The sequence below is a fragment of the Canis lupus genome, chromosome 4, assembly GCF_003254725.2.
Source record: "Canis lupus dingo isolate Sandy chromosome 4, ASM325472v2, whole genome shotgun sequence".
Lineage (NCBI taxonomy): Eukaryota > Metazoa > Chordata > Mammalia > Carnivora > Canidae > Canis > Canis lupus.
This window is the reverse complement of record NC_064246.1, coordinates 43,294,611-43,320,949: the sequence shown is the minus strand read 5'-3', so window position 1 is coordinate 43,320,949 and position 26,339 is coordinate 43,294,611. Positions and strand designations below refer to the sequence as shown.

The 26,339-nt window shown below is 44.6% G+C and overlaps 1 protein-coding gene across 1 annotated transcript in view; it reads right to left on the bottom strand.

Annotated features, from left to right (window-relative positions):
- The window catches only part of SLIT3 (slit guidance ligand 3), a 598,525-nt gene that overhangs the window by 192,087 nt on the left and 380,099 nt on the right, over positions 1-26,339 (bottom strand). Inside the window, exon 5 of the mRNA XM_049109434.1 lies at positions 4,265-4,336. Coding sequence (XP_048965391.1) covers positions 4,265-4,336 — 72 coding nt within the window. The remainder of the gene's footprint in view (positions 1-4,264; positions 4,337-26,339) is intronic.

Genomic DNA, 26,339 nt, shown 5'->3' with positions numbered 1-26,339 from the left:
TGTCAGAACAAGCAAAGAAAATCCATCTAAAAACTACAAAATTACTAAAAACACAGACCAATCCTTAACCTTATTCTCCTAATGAAACATATGGTATCATGGATAGGCTCAACTGATGTCATTTCATAGCCCACTACTCCAAGAATTTATCTTCTATTCCTATTTTACCTAGGGAATAGAACAACATCATATTCCCTGAGCTCACACAAGGCAGTAGAGAAGCCTGGTGGGGGGTGGGTGGGTGGGTAAGGGAGGTGGTTCTCAGACTGATGAGAGGGATGTACATTCCTGAGATTTAAAATTTGTAACAAGAGAGACAATCTACATGTGGGTAATTGAGGTCTGGTAGGAGGAGGAGTGTTTCCTTAATAGGTTTTATACAAACTTAATTTCTGCAAAGCGTCTCCTATTTTACATGTACCGATGCATATTTAAATGTATAACTTCAATTATCACCTCTATGCAGATGCTTCCCCTCCTTGAACTTGTTCCCTCGTTCAGCTCCTATATCTCCAATTAGCCACATGATATTTTCTCTTAAGGCTGTAAGATTATTTCATCTCCCTCCCTTTTATTAAAACCATAGAAGCTGAGGCCCACAGACACAGCTGTGGCCCATAGACCAAAGTAATTTGCCCAGAAGCAATAAGATGGGATATCAGGCTCACCAATTTCCAAACACACAGAAGATGCTCCATTCACACTGCCCATGGAAAACCTGACATCACTTCACACCCAACTTATGATCTTCAAGTTTGGCTCTTTTCCTCCTGACCTTTCAGTCTCTGTGAGTGGGAGTTCCAAGAAGACAAAGCTCACAGGTCTGTGTCTCTTAGTCTTCATGGCTTCCCCAAGAGCTGACAGTAGTTTCAATAAACAATTTGATGGCTGCTTAGATGAAGGACTATGAAAATTCACCATCATTCCTTGATTGGAGCTTGTAAACTCATCATTTTCCACTTTTTTCCCCTGGCCACTAATACCTCATTGATTGCCAATTTCTGTTGACTTGGCCTCTACTGGTATCTTTGGATCCTCCTTCACTTCTCTTTAAAAAATATTTTATTTATTTATTTGAGAGATGGAGCACGTGTGCATGCAGGTACACAGGTTGGTGGGGAGGGGTAGAGGGAGAAGCAGGTTTTCCACGGAGCAGGGAGCCCAATGCAGAGCTCTATTCCAGAACCCTAAAAACACGACCTGAGCCGAAGGCAGACCCTTAACCAACTGAGCCACCCAGGTGCCCTGGATCCTCCTTCACTTCTGACTGGTCTCTTTCCACAGTGTGAGCCCTGACCCCTAATATTGGGCTCAGCCTCATCTCCTGTCCCCTGCCTTTCCTTCTTCCTCTTCCTCCTATCCTAGGCTCCTCTTCCACAATATATTTTCTTCATGACTTTTCCCATGTTGGAAGCCATCTATGTTCTCAGTACCTACAGCTTATGTCCATATACCTTGGAGGCAAGACTCACCACCACCTGGCCTCACTTCTCTTCCTAACCTTATCACCTATGCTCTGCCTCATAATCCCCCACCCCCATCAGATGGCTCAGCCTATGTTCCTTGAAACACACTTTATACAGGTTTGCCTCTATAGTTGCACATCCTATTTGCCTTGTCTACTTATGAATTCCAATCATCAGGCCCAGTTTAAGTCTTTACAATTATAACAACAACAAAGGGATACAGCAGTAACAGTAGCTAGAACTTTCTAAATATCTTCTATGTACCAAGCATCGTACTAAGTTATCCACACTCAATATTTTGTTAACCTTCACAAAAAGCCTAGGAGATTGAGTACAATTCATATCCTCATCTTACAGTGGAAGAAACCTAGGATCAAAAGTGATTAGTAATAGGTCTAAGGTCATAGACTTAGTACGCACAATAGCTGAAAATTGGACCCAGATCTATCAGGTTGGCAAAACCTAGTTTCTAACCTTTAGGCTGTGCTCCTTAAAGCCATTTTTCTTCACTGAGCTCTGGTAGCCTTGACTACGCATGGTCACTCATTTCCCAATTTTCAGGTGGATTATTAGTAATCACTAATCACTAACTATTCTCTTATACACATGTGTTTCTTGTCCCCAGTTTTACTGTAAGCTGCCCGAAAATATGAATAATACTTCTGGGCTTTATAGGTTCTGCCTAACGAATGCATGCTGAAGGAAGTGATTCCCAGTGTAAAGTAATCAACCCCCCTTTAGTTCTGTTAGCCAATTCATCCTTTAAGCTGTGAGTCTGCTTCCCTCTCCTCTCACCCCAGGACCACATGCTGACACTGGGTATAAAAAAAACAAGAGGATATCCTCCCTGAATACTGGCCTTTGAGTAACATGCATTTGCATGGCCTGCAGAAGTAGGGGGATGACAGTTGTTCCTGACTGAGTCAGGAGTCCACGTTTGCAGAATCTTGAATCTCTGAGCTCCTGAGGCCTTTGTGGAGTTAGAGATATTACAGGAAAACAACAAGCCCTGCCCCCAATTCAGCAACTATCATGTACCACTATGAGATTTAATCACTTTCTTGAGAACCAGAAATGCAGTTGGTAATTACACAGCCCTGCTTATACACCACTGCAGTGTTTTATTGTTAACTGGCCCACTTAAAATTAGAGGCATGAGATAGGACAGATATACTACTTTATATATGTAAAAATGTTAATTTGGGGATCAGCCATCTTAAGAAGGTGGTTGACCTTGAGTTAGTCACTGCTCTTCTCTGGTCCTCAATTTTCTCCCTGTTGACTTGTGGGGTTTTAGAGGATCTCTAAGCTCTCCTCTTGCCTTACCTTCCTGGGATGCAAATTAACACAACCTCTTAGTTTTGGTTTATATGTACAATCTTGAGTCACATTCTCCATGGCTTTGTCTGCTCCACCCTACCCTCTCCTGCTTCTGAGCAAACACCCCCAGATGAAGCAGTGGGCAGCTTCCTGTGTGGGATCCCTTTGCAAAGTCCTCTCTGCCCTAGGTCCCTTCACCTCAAGATACCTCTGCCCTCTTGTGTGCTTTGCACGTTAAACACCAAAAGCTTCCCCCTAAGTTCTCAGCAACAGGGGAAGCAGACAGCCTGTATCTGGAAGCCATCATCAGTTTCCCCCGACACTAATATCCCTGTAGTCCTTATAAGGAAAACTGATAGCTAAAGTTGTTTTAAAGAAACCTCTTTCAAGACTTGTCAAGTTGAGCATGAGCCTAGGAAGGAGGCTAGTGGACAGAAGTGCGTACCCAGACAAACCAGACTTCCTTCTGTGTCCCTCTCCCAACACACGTTCTGAACACATGGACACTGGTATGGGAGGAAATTAAGTCCTCGTGAAAGTTAAGGGCCTGTTAAACAGCAAACAGTGGAGGCCAGGATAAAAATGGTGAAGGTTATTTGGCAAGTCAAAAAAACAGTGATAGAATAGTTCTGCACAGATCGTATCAATGGGCACAGCAATCTGCATGTGATAAAGTTACACAAAACTGCACATGGTGTACACACACAAATGAGTGTAATACTCTGAAATCTCAAGAATGACATCTGTGGATTGTACCAATGGCAGTTTCCTGGTTTTGATACCATGCTAGTTATGGAAGCTGTTACCACTGGGAGGAAACTGGGGTAAAGGGCACTTGGATCTAGCCACTATTTTTGAAACTTCCTGTGAATCAATAATTACTTCAAGATAAAACTAAGAATACCTCCCAAAACCAAGCACCTAGTGCAATGAGCGGTGGTGGCTCTGTCTCCCACAATCCTGGGATACAAGTGGACATACCCTATCACAAGATCCTATTAACAACAGTGACCTCTTCGCTGTCATGATCTTCGCCACCATCATCAAGCCTCCCATTTATTGAACACTTACTATGTATGAAGCACACTTTCTCATTTGCATCAGCACCCACACCAGCCCATCATCCCCATTTTATGGAAAATAACGATCTTGGGAGTAGCTGAGTCAAGCCCCAGGCCACAGAGCTACTGCAGGGCCAGGTTCTGACCGAGGTCTGGGACTCTCATGTTCACACTGGGGCTCAAAACCAGAGAGGAACAGGATTCTGGGGAGCTGTCATGGCATCCGACGTGTGTTCCCTGGAAACCGCTCAAGCACATCCCTCAATCTGTCTCAAAGGCACCTGCAACCGAGGCGGCGCACAGAATGATGATACCATCTTCCTGTCCTGTCCCTCACCCCTGTTTTGGCCAGAAAGCCACATCTGAAGAGAATCAAACAACAAACAAACAAACAAACAAAAACCAACCATCACTTACAAGTTCTTCACGTTGGTGATGCCACGGAACGCCTTCCTTGGGATCCCCAGGATCTGGTTTTCGCTCAGATCTCTAAACAGGAAGAGAAGAGGCACACTGCATTAAGGACCAAGGCCCGGCTTTATCTGCATCTCATTAGGACAACAAAACCCCTCGCAGGCTGCCTCTGCGGCCAGGAGTGTTGGAGGGACTGTTCAGTCTCAGGCCCCAGGCTGCTACAAGCCTTCACATTGTTCTCTAGTGATGGCCTTTGCTGGAATGGTTACCAGGCGGAGCAGCTCGCCTCCAGGGCGGGCGCTGTGGGTGGTCTCGCACCTCCAGGCCACGAGCCAAGACGCTGGGTTATTTGTTGTGCACACCGCACCCAATTCTCTGTTTTGCCACCTCCCAGAGAGACCCCTTGCCCCCCTCCCCCATGTCATCCCTCCCCCACTGCAGGGTCAACACCACTCAGTCTCCCATCTCTTAGGGACTCTCTGCCTTTGTCATCTGGGATTGGGAGGGAGCCTAGTTATCCTGATTTTCTGATGGGGGATGACCACCTCCGTTTATTCTAGAGCCCCAGACCGCACCCCCCACCCCCCACCTCTGGGGACCTCCTGGATCGGCTTAGTGACACGCATGATGACTTCAATTTGCATTTCCACAAACTCGTCCAAAATGGGGGTCTCACTGGCACCTCATCTAGTGTTAAGCAGTGCTAACGTGTTGTTTGAGGAAGAAAGGTAAAGGACAAACTGTCAGGTGTTGAAGCTGGCTCAAACCCAGGTCTTGTGTTAGGGTCCTCTTTAACAATCTCCAAAACCTCAGTTTTCTTTCCTAAGACCCATGCAGTTTTTTCTGTCCCCTCCTCCCCAAACCATACATAAGCACTTGTTTTCATTCATGCCTAAAACTTGCTTGGAATCTCAATGAATAATCAATCATAACCTGTGTGTGTCTACACACACACACACATCAATTTATATATATATATATATACACACACACACACACACAGATATATATCTCAATTATTTAAAAAATAACACAAAACCCATTAGATATTAAGGTAAAAAATTACCTACCCAGACCATAACCATTGTTACGAATTAGGAGCAGTAAGTATAAATTTCACCAATATGATCTCATAGTATATAGTCAGTCATAAACTCTTTTTCACTTATTATCTTGAGAACATCTGTTCATGTCATTAACAGTACATGTCTGACAACATTTAAATCACTGTATATCACCCAACTGTATACAGGGCTATAGGATCACACGCTGTTGGTATTTGTCATTTAAGGAAGGCTAGGATGAGTTTTCCTCCCCACACAATTTGAGGGTAATTGTTGAGTTGCTTCCTATAAGAAGAACACACTGGGTCACAGGGTAAACGTCTTTAACTGCCAAGCTCTCCCAGAGGCAGACTGTACCAATGGATCCTCTCCCACACTGATTTTCCACAGGAACCTAATCAAAAGCTAAAGAGGACTCCACATATATTTGGAAAGAGCAGTCAGACAACCATCGTCCACTGACATTTAGGCTGTCTAATGAACACTGTGTGAAGAACCAGGAGGAGAAACAGAAAGCAGAGGAGAGACTTCACTTTTCTGTTCTCACCTGCTGAGAGGAGTTGCACATTCTAAGCAGCTGGCTGGAACTTTAGACACTTGGGGATCATCCCGGGTTGTGGTTAAGCCCCAAGGCAAGGCTCGGATTTGGGGTAGGGTGTAGATACGACTATCAGTGGCTTCTGGGGCTGAATAACACGGTGCTTCCCATCTCAAATCCAGTTTCCTCTGTCTGCAACCGGCGTAAGTAAATTTAGATGCACACGGAGCCCTGTTTGCAGACTCCCCTGGCTGGGCCTGATTCAATGAGCAGGGCTCCGGCCTGGAGTCAGGGCACTGAACAAAGCCCACGGTGACAGTAGAGGTCAGGCAGGGTCACCAAGGTCACTCCTCTGCTCTCCATCAGACTCCAGGAGAAGAGGGCGCAGGTCCTGTCATCTGACTAATGTAATTTCCACCAGGCATCTGGGTTATAACCCAAGTCTCCAGCAACCACAATGGGCCTAGTCTTTTCTGCCAAGCACAGGCTGATGTCTAGGACAGCAAGCCCCTGCTCCTATCCACCCGCGCTTGGCTGCTATCTTTGGCTGCTCTGGGAAACAGGTTGGGACACACTTCTGGTCAACGGCTAATGATCAAAATCAGGGGCAGGGGGAACAAACAGGAGAGAGGTTTGGACTAGTCAGTTTACAACCATGCCTGGAAGCCAGGAAAACAGGCACATATTCCATAGTGTATTAACCCTTTATTTTTAAGGTGCCCCAAACATACTGAAGAGATAACAATTGTACGAAGGTTCTGGCTTGTAATATGGTGGGATGATGAGAGGAGAGGAGCTTTTTAGCAGAAAAATCTGGCCCAGCTGCTGGGAAACATCCCACAAAAGTAATCACACAGGCAAAAACCCTGCAATTGCATGGGGCGGCCACTGGGGTTTCTAGTCGCTATTTTGTCGCTGGAGGTATACCCAGTCTCGCTCCTATCTAGTTTAAGGGACTCAGTTTAAAACACAGCTTTCTTTCCACCTCCCTCCCAAGGCTTTCCTCCTGCCACAACTGAGCAAAACAGTGGATTGTAGGGAATTTATCTGTTCCCCATGACAATCCGCTTGTAAATTTTATTAATTTTATTTTCCATTGAGCCTCTGTTCTCCAGCTAACAATACCTCTGCCATCCATCTGCAGGATTGTATATTGATTTCATAAATACCTCCAGCGGGCTGAAAAACTGACAGCTTTAATGGTGTTACTGATGGGGCGTGGAGGAGGGTTCAGGGCTGGGTGCTTCATTTTCGGTAACTGTCCCTTCACAATTATCTCGAGGCCTTTATGAAGGCTCCTAATAGCGTGTTTATCTCAGCGTGATGCCAGAGCATGGAGCTAGTGCTAAGCACTACCCTTGAGAGAGACAAGAGCCACCATTTTCAGCTGACATTTAAATAAAAATAACAAAATCTATCTGGAGTGCCCAAGAGCCTAGTTCCGGCCAGTTGCTTGCCGGGGGGATTAGTGCCTTGCCCTTCCTGAGGGAAAATGCTCAGAAGTAGCCAGGAAAAGGGAACTTTTCTTTTTTCTTTTTAAAACACATTAGATGAAAAGTATGAGGCTGGAGCACGGTGAGAATATGGGACGTGCTGAAATTTTCTGGGGGAAGTAAAGGAAGATGGCTGGTGGGAAATGCTTTCTTGGTTGGGAAGTAGGGCCACGGATTGGGATGCCTTTTTAAATAATTAGAACTCTGAAAGAAAGGAGAACTGCATTAGCTAAAGTGCATTTTCCTGCTTCCGGAAAATGATTAACCGACGGATTATTCCATCCAAAAACACAAGACCAAAGAGGACTTATTAAGGAGACAGTAAGTCAAATAGGAGTTGGCAAGAACCAATATATCCCCCTTCCAGCCAACTCCCCCCCCCCTTTTTAATTTACTAAAATGCTTTGGACACAGATTAACTTTCTTCACAAATTTATTATTGCTTCATCTACCTTGAAACAGGAACTGCAGACACTTTGATAAATGGATTGAAAGGTTGTCTAGTTCCAGTGGAGCTTTCAAATGCTTCCCAGGGCTCTCCCTGCAATGTCAGGCATGCTTTGTTCTAAGAGCAGCAGTGAATGACAGTCTCCACCTTCACCCCCACCCCAGCCCACCCTATGTTTACCAGGAAAGATGGCAAGGCAGGAAGCAGGAAAGTAGTCTCCTCTTTGCTCTGGTAGGGACAATGCACTCGTCTTGGTCACATTCATGCTACCAGGAAGTCTTGTCTGTGTTAGATGGCAGTTTGTGAGGGGTGGCATTTGCTCCTAGATGTCAATCTTGAATTATTCCAAAGGTACAAGATGGGGCTTGGAAACTCACCCAACCTTGGAGAATTCTTGTTTCTGCGGGGGTAGGGGCGGCAAGCCACTTAGCTTATGATCATGCAAACTACTGAAATGCTTTATGCCTCAGTTTCCCCATCTTTACAGTGGGGGCTTCTCTGACCTCCTAGGCTAACCATGGGGATAAAAGGAGTTAATATATGTGTGTCTTGCACAGCCCCTTGAACCCTGTAGGCATTCACCAAACAGCTGCAGTTATTTCTTGGATTTTCTGCCCATTTAGTCCTGCATTTTATTTAGCTAAACACATCCTTTATGACCCTCTTCAGGACATATGTCTATAACTGTGCAAAGAATAGAACACATAAATGTGGCTAATATTCTTTCCATAAAATCTGGGGGAGGGATCAAAGTTTCCCTCATCTATCATCTAGATTGGAGTATCCATGCTTGATTCTAGAATCTTTTGAATGAGAGAGGAGAGCTTGATTCAGGAGAATAGATCTTTCTCAGATTGGGCTCTCAAAGAAGCTGACACTTAACCAAATGATGGATTTATAAAGTGCTCCTGGGAGAGACCAGTAAGGGATGCAGGAAGCAGGATCAAGAAGGGAAATAAAGATCAGTTAGGAAAAGTCTTAGCCTTAGCCCCATACCCTGGGAGTTCTTGTCTCTAACCAAGGGATCTGGGCCTTTAGAGCCTTGCATCAAATAGTCCTTGATTAGAGACCACCCAAGAAAAATAGGAATTGCCTGGCTCTGCCTGTTCTCCATAAGTCTGAACAAGGTGACTCCAGCAACTCATGGACAGATTCCTGAAGAGGTTCCTAGTCATGATTTTTATCCATAAAATCTGAAGAAGCAGGAGATGGGAGCCAGTGTCAGTAAAGAGACCCAAGGGATCCAACCCAAAGCACACATAAAAAGGCTTCAAGGACAGTTCTCCTGATTCAGGAAGTTCTCAGAAGATTAAAAAAAAAAAATCACTCATGAAAGATGACATATCCAGGACTGGGACCAAGAGGTCACAGGGGTAAGCTTAGTGACCAGAGGAAATTGGAACAACTCAATCTCATACTTTCTTTGTCTACCTCCCCAGACCCCTTTGCACTGAGACCAATCAGGTACCCTTTTTAGTAACAACCACAACAAAAAAATCCATCAATTTTTGATTAGCTAAACTAAAAGAGGGGATGATCTAAAAGCATTTCTACTTGGTACCATTATTGGATTTGAGATCAGGGCAGTGGATTACCACTCTGATTCCCTTTGGCCTGAGTATGTATTAAAATTTCTTTCCCAGTCACTGCCTAGTAGGAGGAAACCTGCCTGTTGTTGCAGTAGGTATCAATCAAAACTCATTTAGGGATTTAAAAAACTTCCAATGGATAATCCATGGATCTAAAAATTCTTGTACTGTCACTGCTGTCGTCTTTAAAAAGCTGAACCCTGCTTCCCTGAGCCTCAACTCCAATGCATAGTAACTGTGACATTATCATTCCACTCTAGGAGCCAAAGAGAAATATTGTCTTGCTCACCTTATTTTATACAGTGGGAGGGACAGACATGCAGGAAAAATTATTTCCTGGGGATTTTACAGTGTGGACTTTAGGGAGGATTTATCTTAAAAAGTAAATCTCTTCTGTAGGCAATTTACCTTAATAAACAAGATTATATGTCTGCAGTTGGGTCACTGTCAAAAGCAAGTGAGCCCCAAGCATATGTTCCAGCTAAGAAGCCCTGGTACCTCCAGCTGGGTGTCTAGTCAATGGCATCCTTTGTCCGAGGGAGATTATAACGGAATGACTGAATTATTTCCTGAACAAATTGCCACGTATCTCAGGGACCCAGAGAATCAAAGTATCAATGGGGGGACAAAAAAAATTATTTTCCACTGCTCCAGTTGGTTTCTGAATATTTCATTGCACCAGTTTACATGCTTGCTTCCTTGATGCCAAAAGTTACTGAAAGGAAGAGCCCCTTTCGTTCTGCCTTTTCTGACAAGCTCATTAGAAAAGTCCTAGTCATATTGTTCAGATGTTCAATATTGACAGATTAAATGTCAGCTCAGATTCTTACAACAAAATAGAAATTTAGCACCTACTACGTGTTATTCTATGTCACATGTTGAGACACAGAAGTGAACAGAACCAACTTTCTGTCCCCATGGACTTGCATTCCCTTTGACAAATAAACAGAACTCTTCCTATATTTGATTGGAAAATAAACATCTAGACATCCCCTAAAGTAAGAGCTACAGTCCCACTGTTTGTTTTTTTTTTCCCTTCTCAACAAGTAGAAACCCTGTATCTAAAGTTACATTGCAGATCATTCCTACCCAGCAAGGAAAAGAATACTCAGCTTTGTTTTACTCCAGGCTCAAAAATATTTTGCTTTTAGGGAGGGTTAAAAAGGGGGAAAGAAAGATGCCAATCTGAATCACTGGGACTTGCAGTCTTGTTTCATCAAGCACTTTGGTTTCGTCTTTCAAAGTGGACAGCCTAATAAAATCAGGACAGTTTGAAGATGTTAAGAGTTGGCCTGGGGGGCAGCCCCGGTGGCGCAGCGGTTTAGCGCCGCCTGCAGCCCGGGGTGTGATCCTGGAGACCCGGGGTCTAGTCCCGTTGGGCTCCCTGCATGGAGCCTGCTTCTCCCTCTGCCTGTCTCTGCCTCTCTCTCGCTCTCTCTGAATAAATTAAAAAAAAAAAAAAAAAAGTGTTGCCTGGGGAATCCTGGGTAGCTCAGTGGTTTAGCACCTGCCTTCAGCCCAGGGCCTGATCCCGGAGTCCCAGGATCGAGTCCCACATCAGGCTCTGCATGGAGCCTGCTTCTAACCTCTGCCTGTGTTTCTGCTTCTCTCTCTTTCTCGAATAAATAAAATCTTAAAAAAAAAAAAAAAAAAGAGTTGGCCTGGCACAAGGCAGCTGCTCTCGCAGTGGGGCTCATGGTCTACCTAATCAGAATTTACTGATGATGTTTCAAAAAACACAGATCCCTGGTTTTTAAAATAATTTAGATATGATAATGGCATTGTAGGTTATGTTTCCCTTCATTCAGGTCTTTATCTTTGAGAGATACATACTGAAGTAATTAAGGATTAAATGATGTCTGGTTTTGCTTCAAAATAATGTAGAAAGGGGGGGTTTGGCAAGGAGAGTGGGTGGAAGTATAGGAGTAAGATTGGCCATGAATGAATCCTTGGAGCACTTTGTGCAAAGGAGGTTCATCTATAATTTGTGCTTGACTTTTATATATGTGCTATTTTCCAGAATAAAAAAAAAGAAATTAAGATTTCTAGGACCCATCCCGGAGCTACTGAGTCAGAAATCCTGGGGATGGGCTCTGGAATGTAAACTATGAAGAAGGTTGAGAGCATGGGTAGGATGATTTGCACATGGGATTAGGTGAATTCACACCCCAGCTGCGCTACTTAATGGGCTGTGTGTCTTTAAGAACATCAATTCAATTCTGAGCCTCCATTTGTGCTTCCATGAAATCAGGATAAGCATCGAGAGTAATGAAAAATCGAGTGCTTTCTATAGTCTTCATGCAGTACATAAATGCAAGTCACTATCTTCGTTTTATTAGCATGAAGCTAACAAATATAGCATCTTACTACTTTAAGTGTCTAGGGAAAATTTGGGGTCCAAGATGCAAAGGCCTCTTGTGTCTCAGGTGTGATCCTGCTGGTGTTGGACAAAATGCTTATGGGATAGTGTCACAGAAGGCTGAAGGGGGATGGAGTGACAATATCTAATCCATGCCTGACAAAGCCATCCAGGGGCCCAGCTTAGAGGCTGAACTAGAGGGGCTAAAAGTCTACTCCACGGATAGTTATACCCTTCCCTGGACCCCAGCAACTCAGCAGGAGGAAACCAGGCACTCTGCCCCTGGACCCTACTAAACCTGTAGGGTAGGACTCTGACTCAGATTAGAGCATTCTGGGTGGGGCCACGCAGACAAGTGTTTTCCCAGGTTTCCAGGAGGGCTGCAGTTGAGGGGAGAAAATGCTGGAGGACAGGTAATGAGTAGCTGGGCCTGGAGGCCCATCTTGAGCTGTGACCCTCCAGAGCAGATGAAGGTCTGGTGTCTGAGCATCATGGCGCTAAGGTCCCTCTGATGGAGAGACTGAGGGCTGCAAGTAAGATTAGGGTTGTTGGTTGGCCCCCTGATTAGTCACAAACATACACTTTTTTTTTTTTAAGATTTTATTTATTCATGAGACGAGGGGAGAGAGGGAGTGAGTGAGAGAGAGAGAGAGAGAGAGGCAGAGGCACAAGCAGAGGGAGAAGCAGGCTTCCTGTGGGGAGCCTTTTGTGGGACTCGATCCCAGGACCTCAGGATCTAGACCTTAGCCAAAGGCAGATGCTCAACCACTGAGCCACCCAGGGGCTCCTACTTTCTGTCTCTTTATGGGCAGATGTTCTGGAAATCACAAATTCAAATGCATTAGATCACACAGGCTAAAGGAAATGAGCAAACCAGGCTGACTGTGGACACAAAAGTAGTGAGGGGTGAGCTAGGAGACACAGGGCTCATCCCAATGAATTTCCCCCACTTAAAAACAAATAACCCTCCATGCTGGTCCATGGGACACTTCAGCCTAGGGCTGAAGGGTACTGTGGCCAATACCCCTCCAAAGGTGATCTAATTCTAGGACAGCACTCTCCAATAGAAGTCTAACATGAGACACTCATGCAATTTAATCTGTTCCATTAGCTGCATTAAAAAGTTAAACAGTTGAAAAGAATTTCAGTATTTTACTTAACCCAATGTATCCAAAATACTTTAACATTGTAATCAGTATAAAAATATATTAATGAGCTACTTTATAATCTTTTTTATACCAAGTCTTCAGAATCTGATATGTATTTTACATACATCTCAAATCAGACCAGCCCCCTTTCAAGTGCTCAATAATCACATATGGCTAGCACCTGTCATATTGGACAGTGTAATTCAAGAATATGGCTAGGAGCCGGGTGTTGTAGTTCCACGACCACTCATTATCAAGAGAGAAAAAGAGTATTAGATATTGGAACCAATCTAAAAGAGCCCAATGTGGGACTCCTCAGAGGTTGGGTGAGGGGCAGTAAACAATAGGAAATGTGAAAGGGAGCCATTCAAGATAGAAACCTTTGGATTTAAGGAAGTAAGCCAGGTCTTGAAATATCCCAGTCATTCAGCCATCCCTCCTCTGAGCAGAGAATCTCTTTCCAGCCAGAGGATTTAATTTGTGTCTTTCTGAACCAACTTTCCAGGGCTGGCAGGGTTAACCAGCTTTCTTCATTGAATTATATGCAAGACCAACTAAGGCTCTTTGTGTTCATGAAACAGCATTATAACTGACTGATCATCTCCATGCAAATGGTACAGAGGCTGAGCTTCTCAACAGCTCACTAATTCCTAGAATTATCACAAATTAGCAACAAGGTAGTTAGGTTAGACGGGATTGGGGGAGCTCTCGTTATCAGTCCAGTTGTGCCTTCTGTTCTGGTCCAGACTTTTCTTCTTCACTAGGTGGCCTCGGAAACATCACCAGGATGCTAACTAGAGTTTGTGCATCACCACCAAGTACGCTTCAGGGGGTATAACTGAGATTTCGGTGTTCTTACATTGTGGGCAGAAATCTGACGCTAAAAATCATCTGAGCCTAAGGATCTAATTATGCGCTTAGGATAGTCCTCTGCCAATTTTAGGCCCAATCAAATGTTTTTGGTTTAATTTCCCAATCTTGGTGTGTGTGTGTGTGTGTGTGTGTGTGTGTGTGTGTGGCGGGGGGTGGGGGGGTTGGTATCTACCTGGTTCAAAAGGATGAAGATCAGGGATTTCTTTTTTTTCCCCTTTGTTTGAAGGTATGTGTCTGCCCAATAGAGTTGGGAAGAGTGAGCCCATTTCTGTGAAATCCATCCTCCTCCCAGGCTGACACACTGTTCCTACCCCCTCCTTTCTCTACGACCCTCTCCCTTGGCAGCCCTCTGAGGCTTTCATCCCTAATTTGATTGTCGTAGCTGACACTGTCAATCTGAAATCCAGTAGCACGTCTAACGCTGGCTGGACAAGGGGAATGCATGGGGAGAAGAGGGGGAGGCAAATTCATCTTGAGAATAGCTTTATGTAAATCGATCCTCTGGCCTAAAGCTGGAGCCAAGCATTTGCTGATTAATTGGAGAAGCGTCCTTGTTCCCGTGTCTTCTTTAGAGAGATGGCCCAAATTGAGGCCTCTCTTCTTCACAAAGACATTCCCATGCCAAAAAGCTTTTGCAATTAGGAGATGAAACCCTGCAAGCGGGTGGGGGGTGGGGGAGAGGAAGCAGGGGTTGGGAGAGCGTTTATGGAATTGTTCTGAAATGAAGTATGTGCATTTGGGCTGCTTCATGATTAATTGCTGACCCGGGCACCTTCATTTGCCTCCCAGATGGTGGCCTGATAGCCTAGGTTCTGAGGCACAATATCCCATGGGTGAAGATCTGCTTGTACAATTAGCAAAAATTAAGGGGGTGAGAAGTGTACTTCCTAACATGTTTTTTTGTGGTGGATTCCAAATTTATATTTTCAGTTACCACTTGGGCCCATTTCTGTTGGTGTCAGGAAAGAGTGCCTGTGATTGATTTAATCTCTTGTCCATGTTTCTCTTACGGTGTCTTAGAAAGAAAGCTCAAAAAAAAAAAAAAAAAAAAGAAAAAAAGAAAAGAAAAAGAAAAAAGCCAGATCATCCAAGGTGGTCCTTTAATCCAGGGCACTGTTAAATCTGACTTTACCAAAAAGCTCAAGGCAAATTAGGGATTTAGGCACAGGTGGAAGTGAGTTTGCATCCAGAAAGATTGCTTGTTGGCTAACCTGTGTGCTGATGGAAGGTCAAGCTTAGATGGAAACGACCACGTTTCCATCGGCTTCTTCATTAAATTATGAGTTTTGCTGAGCACAAGCCCTGACACACCACTTAAAAAATATTTGTTGAATGGATTAAAAATAAATGAAAATGATTTCATGTCATTGCCTGGTTCATGGATGATCAAAAATAAGTTTCAAGCTATGGGGATTCCCACCACCCTCAAGTCCAGTTTGTCCCTTTAAATTATAAAGAGCTCTTCCCCTGTTCCCCCACCATTCTATCTCTTCCTCGCTGGTATAGTGAGGTGCCTGAGAACTGAGGCCACTAGAATAGGCTTGCGTTCTAAGGAGCTGCAGATAAAGTCTCTGAGAAGGTTTAGTGAGCCACACTGGAGTGTAGGAATGAGCACTCACCTAGGAAGGGAGGCCAAGCAAATAATTTGTTTTTTGGGGGGAACAGAATTTAAACCTGGACTGAGAGGATACAAAAGATTTGGAAAATGAATTTGATCCAGAAAAGGGCTGTGTGACAAAACCACATCTCCAAGAACATCTCCTCCTCCTCCTCCTCCTCTCCCCATTTCTGAATTCTGGCACTCATTGAGACTAGGATAATACAGATAATGAAACTTCAGGACCGAAGGAGATACTTTTAGCCTCAAGCTATAGGAGACGTTAGAAGGAGATGACTGGCAGTGAGAAAGGTTTGATTACTCTGTGATAATTTGCTCTGTGATCATCCTCCTTTCTGCCAAAGGGTCTAAGAGATGTGGAAACCTGCATGGAGTCTGAGGATTAAGAAGTCCAGTTGGGGAAGGTGGGAAGCAGACAGGCAGACCCATGGGCTAAGGCACTGTCATTTGGGAGCAGGTGAAGCTGTTTCCCGATTTCTTTTTTTGTTTGTTTGTTTCCTGATTTCTATCCCTGTAACGTTAAATATTCAACTTGGTCATGATCCTTTCAACACCTCCTGGGTACCCTGTGTGTGCCTGACGCTAAGAGTAACATTTTATGGACTGAGCAACTCCTCCTTCTTCCACTGGAGGATACGCCACTGGGGCTCTTCTGCTGTCCATTCAGTTTCTCTGAAGGAACGTGAGCACCTAGGGGCAGGGTGAGTGGTGGGTGGGGAGGGATTATGCCCAGTGGCTGGAGTCTGGAATGCAGAGCTGTGGCTCAAGGAAATGGGGCTTGTATATGCCTGTTCTTTCTTGTGACTTTTCAGAACCCCATTAAATAAGTGAAACCTCAGGGATGAAAGTGAGATGCTTTCCTGGGGCCATCCACTGATAAAATCAATGCGGCTTCAGAAAGGCTCAAAATTATCTTCCACCCAAGCAAGAAAGCAATTGAGCAAGAGCTCAGCACCCTGAGTTACAAGGCCAGTTTCTCGAAGCCCAGTGTTGGACGGAGCATACAGCAGAGAACACCACTAAGCTTTGTTAATACTATAGCACAACATTTCTCCTCGTGACCCTCTGCACTATTTATTGTTCCATTCAAGACAATTACAGCTATTGCTAATAACTCACACCTGTGGATGTCCTGGTATCGACTAAAACAGAATAGATGCTGTTCTCTTGCTTATTTATGTAAACATGGATGCAGTTCAATAGGCTGACTCCAAGTTTGAAGTTAGCACTAATGTTTAATCGTAGACCTACTTCTGGCCGTTTAGCTTGAAAGGTGGGAGACAAGGGGTGCGTGCTGGGAGGACCCAGTGAACTGCAGAGATGAAAACAAGCCGTGATGAATGTGGGGCTGCTGCCACTGGTCGGATGCCCAATACAACAAACTCATCTGTTCCAGGCAAAGAGGGTAGGACCTCCACAGCAGGAGGTGGGGGCAGAGAGGAGGGATAGAGGGGCAGCTCCTTCTGAAACACCTTCCTTTCCATTCTGTTGGTTAACTATAGCCTGAGCCATACTTGGCCTGGTAACTCAGCTCCCTTCCATAACTGACCCCAGAGGTCTTGCCTATGGTCAAAACTCCAGGAGACAGTGAGACACACTGTTGGAAGCATGGCTCAGGAGCCCAGAAAACTGCGGTGTGAATTCAGACTTTGCCTCTTGCTAGTTATGTGGCTTTGTATGAGTAGATCACCCGGCCCGAGCCTGAGTTTCCTCATCTGTAAAATGGGGACGATGTAAACTTGCCATGGAATTATTATAAAATGGCTAATGAATTTAGAGCCATATGTTACCTGGCTGATAATCAACACTTGGTAAATACCAATTATTAGGAGTGCTATATCTGTTCAAGTCTTGCATTCAAAACTATGAGTGGAAGATGACAAAATCCCCACAAATTCCTTGTCCCAGAGAATATTACATTGGAACTCAAATTGTAAAGAAGCACCTCCTGGTCAAATTCAATACCAAAGAAACCAATACCTGGGTTCTACTCAGCCTGTGGTGCCTCAAAGCTTCCCTGGCTCCTGCAGGGGGACCCAACCTCATGGATTTTCCCAGGCTCTCTCTGGAATGGGTGGTCAAGATGGGCACAGAGTTAAAAGCCCCACAGCTCTCTGTATACCCCCTCAGAAGCTGGCTGGAACCCGCGGATTCAATAGCAACTGCTATACAGAGAAGTCAGCAGGGGGTGCCACAAAGAAGATGGACAAGGAGGAGGGCCGGATGCAGCTGGTGGGACCACTGGTAGGAGAGCTGGAGGATCCAGCCAGGCAGGGTTTAGACGGGGGTGTGGCCTCAACCTTAAGGGGCTCTGGGCTGAGTGCTAGATGGTGACCAGCTGCCTCTGCACGGACTCAGGACAAGTTGAAGTAGCCCTCCATCTTCCAAAGGAAGCTGGGGTATGGAAGCTTCCCCGGGGGCCCAGAGCCATGCAGGAAACAGCCACGAGAGGAGAGGCTGAGATCACTCAAGGTGGGAAGGTGAGTTGAATTTGCTACTAAAGTAAATTCCCTGGCTGTCCTTCCTACCCTGTTCAAACTGTCTTGTGGCTCACGTTTCATAGAAGTGTCATTATTAATAAGGTGACTATAGTGCACCCCTGGAGTTAGATGGCTATGGGTCAAAGCTAAGAAAATGAGAAGACACAGTCTGTGGGAGAGGACAAAGGGAAACAGCAAGTATGACGTCACCTTTTAGGAAGTAAAAGTCACCTTTGCAGACAGACCTAGCTGTTCAAGGCAAGATACACTGGGCCTCTGCCCTCTCTCCTGTCCCCAGACCTGCCCTGGGGGCTGCTCCAGGAGCAAGGAGAAGGAACCAGAAAGTCGGCCTCTGAGGGCTGGTATGGAGGGGCTGAGTCTGTGATCTTTAAAGTCAGCTGTAGACAGATGGGCAGGAGAACCCCAGCAGAGATGGACAGAGATAAATAGATGAGACAGAGAGAACAACAGCAAAAGAAAAATGGAAAATCAGGCAGGGACACAAAAACAAAAAGAGACTGACAGTGAGACAGAACAGAGAAAACAAAAGAAAAACAAAAGTCAGAGAAACACACATGCACAGAAAGTTATTTCCTGGAAGAGATCACAAAAGGTCGAGACATGCAGAGAAAGTGCACAGATGTGAGACAGGGGACAAAGGATAGACATAGGTGCAAATACCCAGAAGGAACCGGGTTGGGAGGACAAGGGCCAAGGGATAGCAAGAGGCAAAGGGTCAGGTGGAAGCCCTGCAGGGAGCTGTGAGGCTGGCCCACAGAGACTCCTCTCCACAGATCCTTCGCGTTGGGGTTTGGGCTTTCTCTGGATGACCGAGGACCAAGAGAGGGAGGGAGGGAGGGGATCCCATGTCTCTCTCACATCCAACTTGGGAGGTCGCTCTGGAAACAAGGAAGTGTCATCCTCACTGCCTGGACCCTATAAACTCAGGCATCCTCCCCCCCCATCCCCCCCCCCCCCCCCCCCCCCCCCCCCCCCCGCTACCTCCCAAGCCTGGTCTGTGGAAGCCAGCCTCTCCCTCTACCCAAGGAGAGCTAACGAGGGGGAAAGTCCCCCCACCCGTGGGGCTTCACCCAAGCTCCCATCTCTAACAAACTACCCCAGTCCCTGCCTCTCTCAGCTCCAGAAGGCAGGCACAAGAGGTTTGGGTAGAGGAAACTTGCGGAGGTCTCAAACTTTTTACATTACGAAGCGAGTTTTTAAAAGCTCCATAAAATTTCAAGGCACATACTTAATGTTCAAATGGCAGACTATATCGATCCCTGCCCATCCTCTAGTATCTTAAGTTTACCCAGAGGACCATTTTATTTAATTAACTTGGTGCTTTATTAATATAAATATTCTCCTATTGATCATAAGAGGGCCTGACAGGCACTCGAGCTGGGTATACATCACCTTCCCTCTGAGCAGCGCCACTTAGAGGAGTAGCTGGCTCGGAATCAAGAAGAGTGGCAGGAAGTGGCCCCTGGGATGTCAGGCACTGATGAATCTATAGCAGTTTTTATGGAGGGAGACTTTTTCTTTCTTTCTTTCTTTTTTTTTTTTTTTTTAAAGTACCAGCTCTTCGATTCTCTTAAAGCAGAAAGCATATGGAAATGAGATATGAAAATGGTCTTGGCTTACATGTATCAATTAAGCATGTCAATACTTTAATTAAATCACTCAACCTAATGAGATTTATACCAATGAATATGTTTTATAGTTATAATAGCTTTTCTGGCCACTGTTCAAAATGTCAAATAAATTGTAAAAAGAGGATTAAAAAAACATAATTGACATTCTGAACTGAAGCCAGTTTTTTTCTTCTTTCCTTTCTTTCCCCTTTATTCATGTGATTTTGGACAATATATATATATAAAGTAATGGGTCCTATAATGGATTGGTTTAAGAGTCTTTTTCATTTTTCAATTTTAATCCTTCTTATCAACTTTTCTAAGCCTCAGATCACTGAACCTGCGAACGCCCTCCCTTTCTTCTGGTCCTTTAGAGCTTGCTTTTTCAATCATTTGCAACTGGAACTCCCTGGTACACCCACAGACAGGAAGGCACACCCTCTGCCCTGACCAAGAAAACCCCAAACAGGGCAAAAGGCTAAAAGGCAATATGACTGAGGCAGCTATTACCAGAACATCAAAATATCTGGGTAAAAGTATTTTAAGTCTCTTATGTAAAAGCCAGGCTAAAAGCCTATTTTCTCTAACTAAATAATGTGGCAAAGGAAGCCAAGATTCTTGCTTCTCTCTTCTTATGTTCTTTTGGATTCAGCTTTTTAAATCAATTTATATCTGTATATAACTGTAGTCTATGTCCCCAAAGATGGAACACAAAGAGAAGACCTTCTAGACAAGTACAAATGTACAGAGAATGCGAAGGCAAGACAGTTACGATAGGGAGCATTCATAATGCTGTAGTGGATTCCTCCCGACTAGTCCCAGGCAGAACGAGCAAAGCTATGAGCATTCTGATGTAGTTGCAGAGTTACCATCTGAAACTGGGATTGCAAAAAAAGGAGAGAATAGAGATTATTTGGGGGCGCTGATCTGAAATACACAAGTCCTGAGACCTCAGCCAGGCCACTGGTTTGAATGTTGCCCTAAATAAAGCAGAATGACAAGTGGGTGCCCCTCAAATATTTGTGCTGATTCCCCTGAGGCTTTGGCATATGAGGGCTGTATCTGTGGCCTCCCATCCTTTCACAGCCAACATCCTGCCAGTTGCTAGAGAAGGGTGGCACCAAACAGAAGCTCCAGAGAGAAGCAAGAACCAGCCAGTCGCCCCTGCCCCCAGTTTGATTCCCTTTTGCTGACATGATCTGGCCAACATTAGGGAAAAAGACTAAATATCCTAACCACCATTGGATATTAAACAGAATGAAACGTCTGTGCACAGAATCCATGATCTGCGATGCATTTTAGAGCTAGAAGATTGAAACTTCTTGGTTTACAGATGGCAAACAGAAACCCCAGGAGAGAAAGAACTTGCCCAACATCACACAGCCTGGGGCAAGAATGCAGGACCCTGATTCTGTGGAGAAGGCTTCTGCCCTCTACACGTGTTGTTTCTGTTTTATATAAAAAGGATGGGATGTCAGGGAGGTCTGGGTGCAGTAGTTGAACTTTCCCTGGTTGCCAGGGAGCACCTGGCAGATCTGGCTAACTGGGCAGGTGCCCTCTCTCCTCTGTTTTCTCCCTGCAACATGTGAACAGCCCTCCTAATGCTCTGCCTGCATTTAAAATCGGTAGTCTTTCTAGATTCATCCACCCATCAAACACTTATTGAGAATCTACTACATGCTAGTCACGGGGTAAGTGATGGACAGGATCTTTGTTCATGAAGTTTTTAGGACTGTAGGGAAGAAAAACATAACTCAACAGTTGTACAGATGAGCATTTATAATTCAGTTAGATGCTATGAAGAAGTGCAAGATGCTTGCATGATAGGAACACGTATAATATGACAGCTCTGTCCATGCTGGGCAGCTGGTGGAAGAGTGAAGCTTGAATGGATGTGTAGGAATCACGCAAAGGAAATGATGGGATTGGTGCAGTGGTTCTCAAAGTGCAGTCTCTGGACTGGCAGCATTAGAATTAGCTGGAAACCTGTTAGATATGTAGATTCCCAGATGCAATCGAAAGTCTAAAATGGAAACTCTGGGGATATGGAAAAGCCATTTGTGGTTTTTTTTTTTCCTCCCTGAAGAAATAAAATTTTTTAGTAGAAATTTAGAAACAGACACAAAAGTTGAGAGAATAGTATAATAAACTATTATATTAATAAACTATTATAATAAACTGGAGCAAGGATCAATATTTTGCTAATTTCATCTCATCTATCCTTACCCACTTCCTTCCACATACACACTTTTTTTTCTTTCTCTGGAGTAGTTTATTTTTTAATTTTTTAAAGACTTATTTATTTATTTATTCATTCATGATAGACAGAGAGAGACAGAGACACAGGCAGGGGGAGAAGCAGGCTCCATGCTGGGAGCCGGACACAGAACTCGATCCCGGGACTCCAGGATCGCGCCCTGGGCCAAAGGCAGGCGCCAAACTGCTGAGCCACCCAGGGATCCCCTCTGGAGTAGTTTAAAAGCAAATCTCAGACATCATATCATTTTACAAACACACACACACACGCGCGCGCGTATTCCAGTATGTATTCTACTCAATAAGGACTTTACATTTAAGCGTTGGGCATTATTACACCTAACGAAATTAACAGTAAGTCGGTAGTCAAGATTTAAACAAAGTCCCAGCACTGCATATTGGCCACCTGAGTTTTAAACAAGCCTTTGGGTAATGCTGACACATACCAGAATCACTAGCGTAGAGCCTGCCAGGAGGGGGACAGTGTGGTTTGAGAAGCAGACCAAGGTTGAGTGTGACCGAGTGGAAGCCGGTGGGGAAGAGAGGAGGTGATGGCAGATGGGATCAGGTCTGGACATGCTCTCAGGACAAGAAGAGCCACTGGAGGTCCTAAGCAGGGGAGGTGACAGTTCTTTACTGAATGCTGATGAGACTCTCAAAACTAAACTAGCAGACAGGAATAGGTCTTCTTGATGCTCTTTTTTGTTTTTGATGCTCTTTTATTAAAAAAATAACTGATATTTTAACACATTCACATTTACATGTGGATTTTCACTCAAAAAGCCACAGACGGTCACTGTGTCATTCTAAACCTCCTCCTCATTCAGCTCTGCATTGAGGAGCAAGCCCCAGGTCTGCACACATACGGGCAGGTAACTCAGAAACGGCTAAGGTTCCTGGGGGTGGGGGGTGGGGGTGTATGTGTGAACCCCGTGCCTCTGGAGATCCAGAGTTCTTGCTTCTGTAGATTTTCTTTAGTTGTTTTGGCATTTTCTGATAGGTTACAAACCTATCTTGCCTCAGCACTTCATTGGGTTGGAGTTCAGGGGGGCAGGATCCTGTTTTCCAGACCAGAGGGCTGAGGCTGTGCTCCATAATCCCAATGTCACAGAAAGCTAGGGTGTGCTCTCTGGTCCCTCATTTTTTATTCTAGCTGCCCAGGCAAAGAGGCGGTGCTTGTGGGGGGCATGGAATGAATGACTCTGGGGTCAAAGGGCACTTGGGTCTTCCCTGCTGTGCAGCACTGCTGGCTAGAGCCCACTGCCCTCTTGCTGGTCCTTCTTAAGCACTACCCCCATCCTCTTCCCCCTCCACCTGTGGTCATTGCCTCTGACCCAACCTCTACTATCTATCCCTCCCTACTCCCCCCCTTAATATCAGAGAGTCATGGTAGCACCTCCCAGTACGTTTTAAACTAGTTTAGTGGGTTTTAGACTGCTATTTACGTGCAGAATTGTTCTGTGCAGTGGGTGTTTCCAGTAGCACCCTGATGGACAAAACAGATCACACTGGAGCTTCTCTCACTGAGGTGGTACCATGACAGGCGAACCAATAACCTGGTGTACTTTGACAGATTTTGAGCTGCTTCCAAGGAAGCTGAGGCACAAAGGTCAATACCTTGTCTGGCCACTCAGCAGAGAGGGCTAATGCCTTCTCAACCCCTTGTGCCTATTTCTAGTGCTCTGGCCCTTTCACACCACTTCCAGAAGACTTACAAATGGTCAGAGTTCTGGGGGAGAGTGTACTCCATGAAGACTTGAAGTGTGGCTTCATCTGCACTTGTTTACAGTTCACTGACTTGAGAAACACACATTCTAGATGAGAAAAAAAAAAAACCCACAATTCACCCCCCACCCCACCCCCAGGCTGGTCCTGCTAGGCTTGCAAGGGGTAGGAGACTAGCTGAGAAGCTCAACAGTGAGGGAAAAACCCCAAATAGCCTGCTTCTCCACTCTTGCTAATCAGTCTCTGTATATTCACAGCGGTGAATCAGAGCTCCCCTCACAGAGGAAGCTATGAAACTTTAAACATTCTGACTCTTATTTCCCCTTTGGGGCTAATCCAGAAAACTTTACTTTAGAAATAATAACAGTGATAAAAAAATACCTTGAACATGCTTAACTAGCCCTTATCACATTGCCGGTATTCTTCTAAAGTGTTTTGGCATAGGTTTCAATTTCTCTTTCCTATCAGGAGAGTGCAGGAAAAACTCCCAGACGTCACTGCAAAATGCTAATTCCAGCTCTGGGGGCAGGCATAATGGCAGGAGGGTGAATTGCTATGGAGATAATACATTCTGATGGACACATGTGCATAATTAGAAGAACCCATAACGAAAGGGGTCATATCACTGGTCTGTGGGGGAGGGCAGCTCCTCTGTGCCAAAGTTTTGGCAGCACAGAAGTTCTAGATAATCCTGGGCTTGCTCAGTGTTATAATCTTACCACTTTCTTTAAAGAGAGAGATTTCCAAATGCTGCCCTCCGACAGGGATGTAGATGTAAAGCACCACGAGATACTAGGAGTCCTAGCTTAAGTCTGCACTTAGGCGCAGAGCTGAACATTTGAGGAGGGCCGGCTCTGTGTCCCCTTCTACTTTAAAAGCAATGCTGAGGCAATTACCACTGTTGTAAATTCACGTGTAAGGAAACCATAGCACAAAAACTAAGGTCTCAGATGCAGCTTACCCAGAGGCACAAAACGAAGAGGAGCTGGGATTGAATGTGTCTGACTCCAGAGGCTTGTCCTACCTTTGCAAAACTCCAGTGGTTCTTTGGAGGAACTTGGCTCCTCACATCCCTCCTGTACCCCCACTTCTCCTTGATATTGCCCAGTTCGAGAGGAGGACAGACTTCAGTACCCACGGAGATGAAGCCTAGACTTTTGACTTGAAGACAGTATTTTCCTGGTTTAATACTGTCAAATATTCTGGAGTTAAACAGTATTTTATTTCAACATCTTTCACTTAAGGGGTCACACTAAAGCGTTAGCATTAATGAGGTGATGGGGATGCAACGGAATTCGAAGAGGCAGTCTCTTTTGAAAAGAGTTGAATGGATATCCCACATCATGTAATGTAAACTTGTGCATGGAAGTTAGTTTCTGAGTAAGTTCTGGATTGAGGTTTTGAGTTAGGCAGCAAAGCATTAGGAGGGGAATGGGAGCTAAAGAAATACAAGGTCCTGTGAGGACTCGGTGGGCATGCTGGAAACAGCAAGCCTGGATCCCTAATTATCAGCAAGTCCTAATTTCTGCCCCATATGGCTCAGAGTCTGCAGAAATAGGGTTAGCAAGGTTTTCTCTCATAAGGAAGATATCCCATTCCCCTCCCCACCTTCCCTCTATTTTTAAAATATCTTAACATACCACACTATGCTATTGCACTTAAAAATACAGAAAGGATTAAAACTGCCAGACCACATTAAAACTAATGACTGGTTTGGTGCGACCCCTCATTGCCTTAGCGTTGTCCATTGTCTGCAGCAATAAAGAAACATCACAGGCAATTTATTGGGAGTTATTCTCAAATGAATTGCATTTGCTGAGAAGAGCACATTTAGCATTTGGTGATTCATATGTGGGAAACATTATTGCTCTGGAAAAGAGCTTTAGAATAAGTGAGATTTAGAGCCCATGGGGATAAAAAAAACTGGAGAGTTAAGTTTAATTAAAAAAAAGCATGCATTCATTATGTATCTGTGCATGATTATGGGTTTGGATGCAAGTGCATCAGAAAAGTTCTGCCTAGATCCCAAATGGTGCTCTCTCCAGCAAGGAGTGGGATTGGGAGATAAGAGTTAAGGGGAATAATCTACATTTTCTTTCAATAAGAAATAGAGGAAAAGAAAAATATATGATCCAAACCATATACTTTATAACATTTGATATTTCTGTATTGTAACTTTTATAAGTATTCACAGGTTATTTGCGTGTACTTGAAAGTTAAAATTAAAATGAGTGATTACACTTTCAGAGCCCCCTTTTACTGTCCCTGAGAACAAGAGGGGGATTTTTTTTTTTTTATGCTTTCTCACTAAGTATTTTTAGCCTGTGTGCTCCAAGAGGCTGATGCCAGGTCCTCTGCTCTGCCGAGCCCTGCCTGTGTCCTTGCAGAACTACGGCTGTGAGGACACAGCTCTGTGCTACGATCTCACACCAAAATGGGGAATCATTGGAACACAATTACCCACTGTCTTTCCTGTCTCTGTTGCTGGTTTATCAAGGTGCAAACTTACCTACAGCCTGCCAGTTAGAAGACCTGTTGCCTTACTTCCTTCAAACCTGTAACTCTGCATGCACAGTATTCCTCCTTTGAGTTACTTTTCTCTTGTATATGGGACAGGAAAGATATTCCAAATATTTTGTTAATCAGAAGGCCAGTTATTCAGCAGTGTTCAAGTATCATTATATCTATGGCAAAGGCCAGGGAGGCAGCCTGTATACAAAAATATTAAATACCATCAATTGTGAGTTCTAGGTTGCAACAAAACTGAGTGACTTTTCCTTCCCCCCCCCTTTTTTTTTGATTGGTCATGTCCAATATTTCTCTATTGACTTCAGTGATGGTATATACATAAAATAA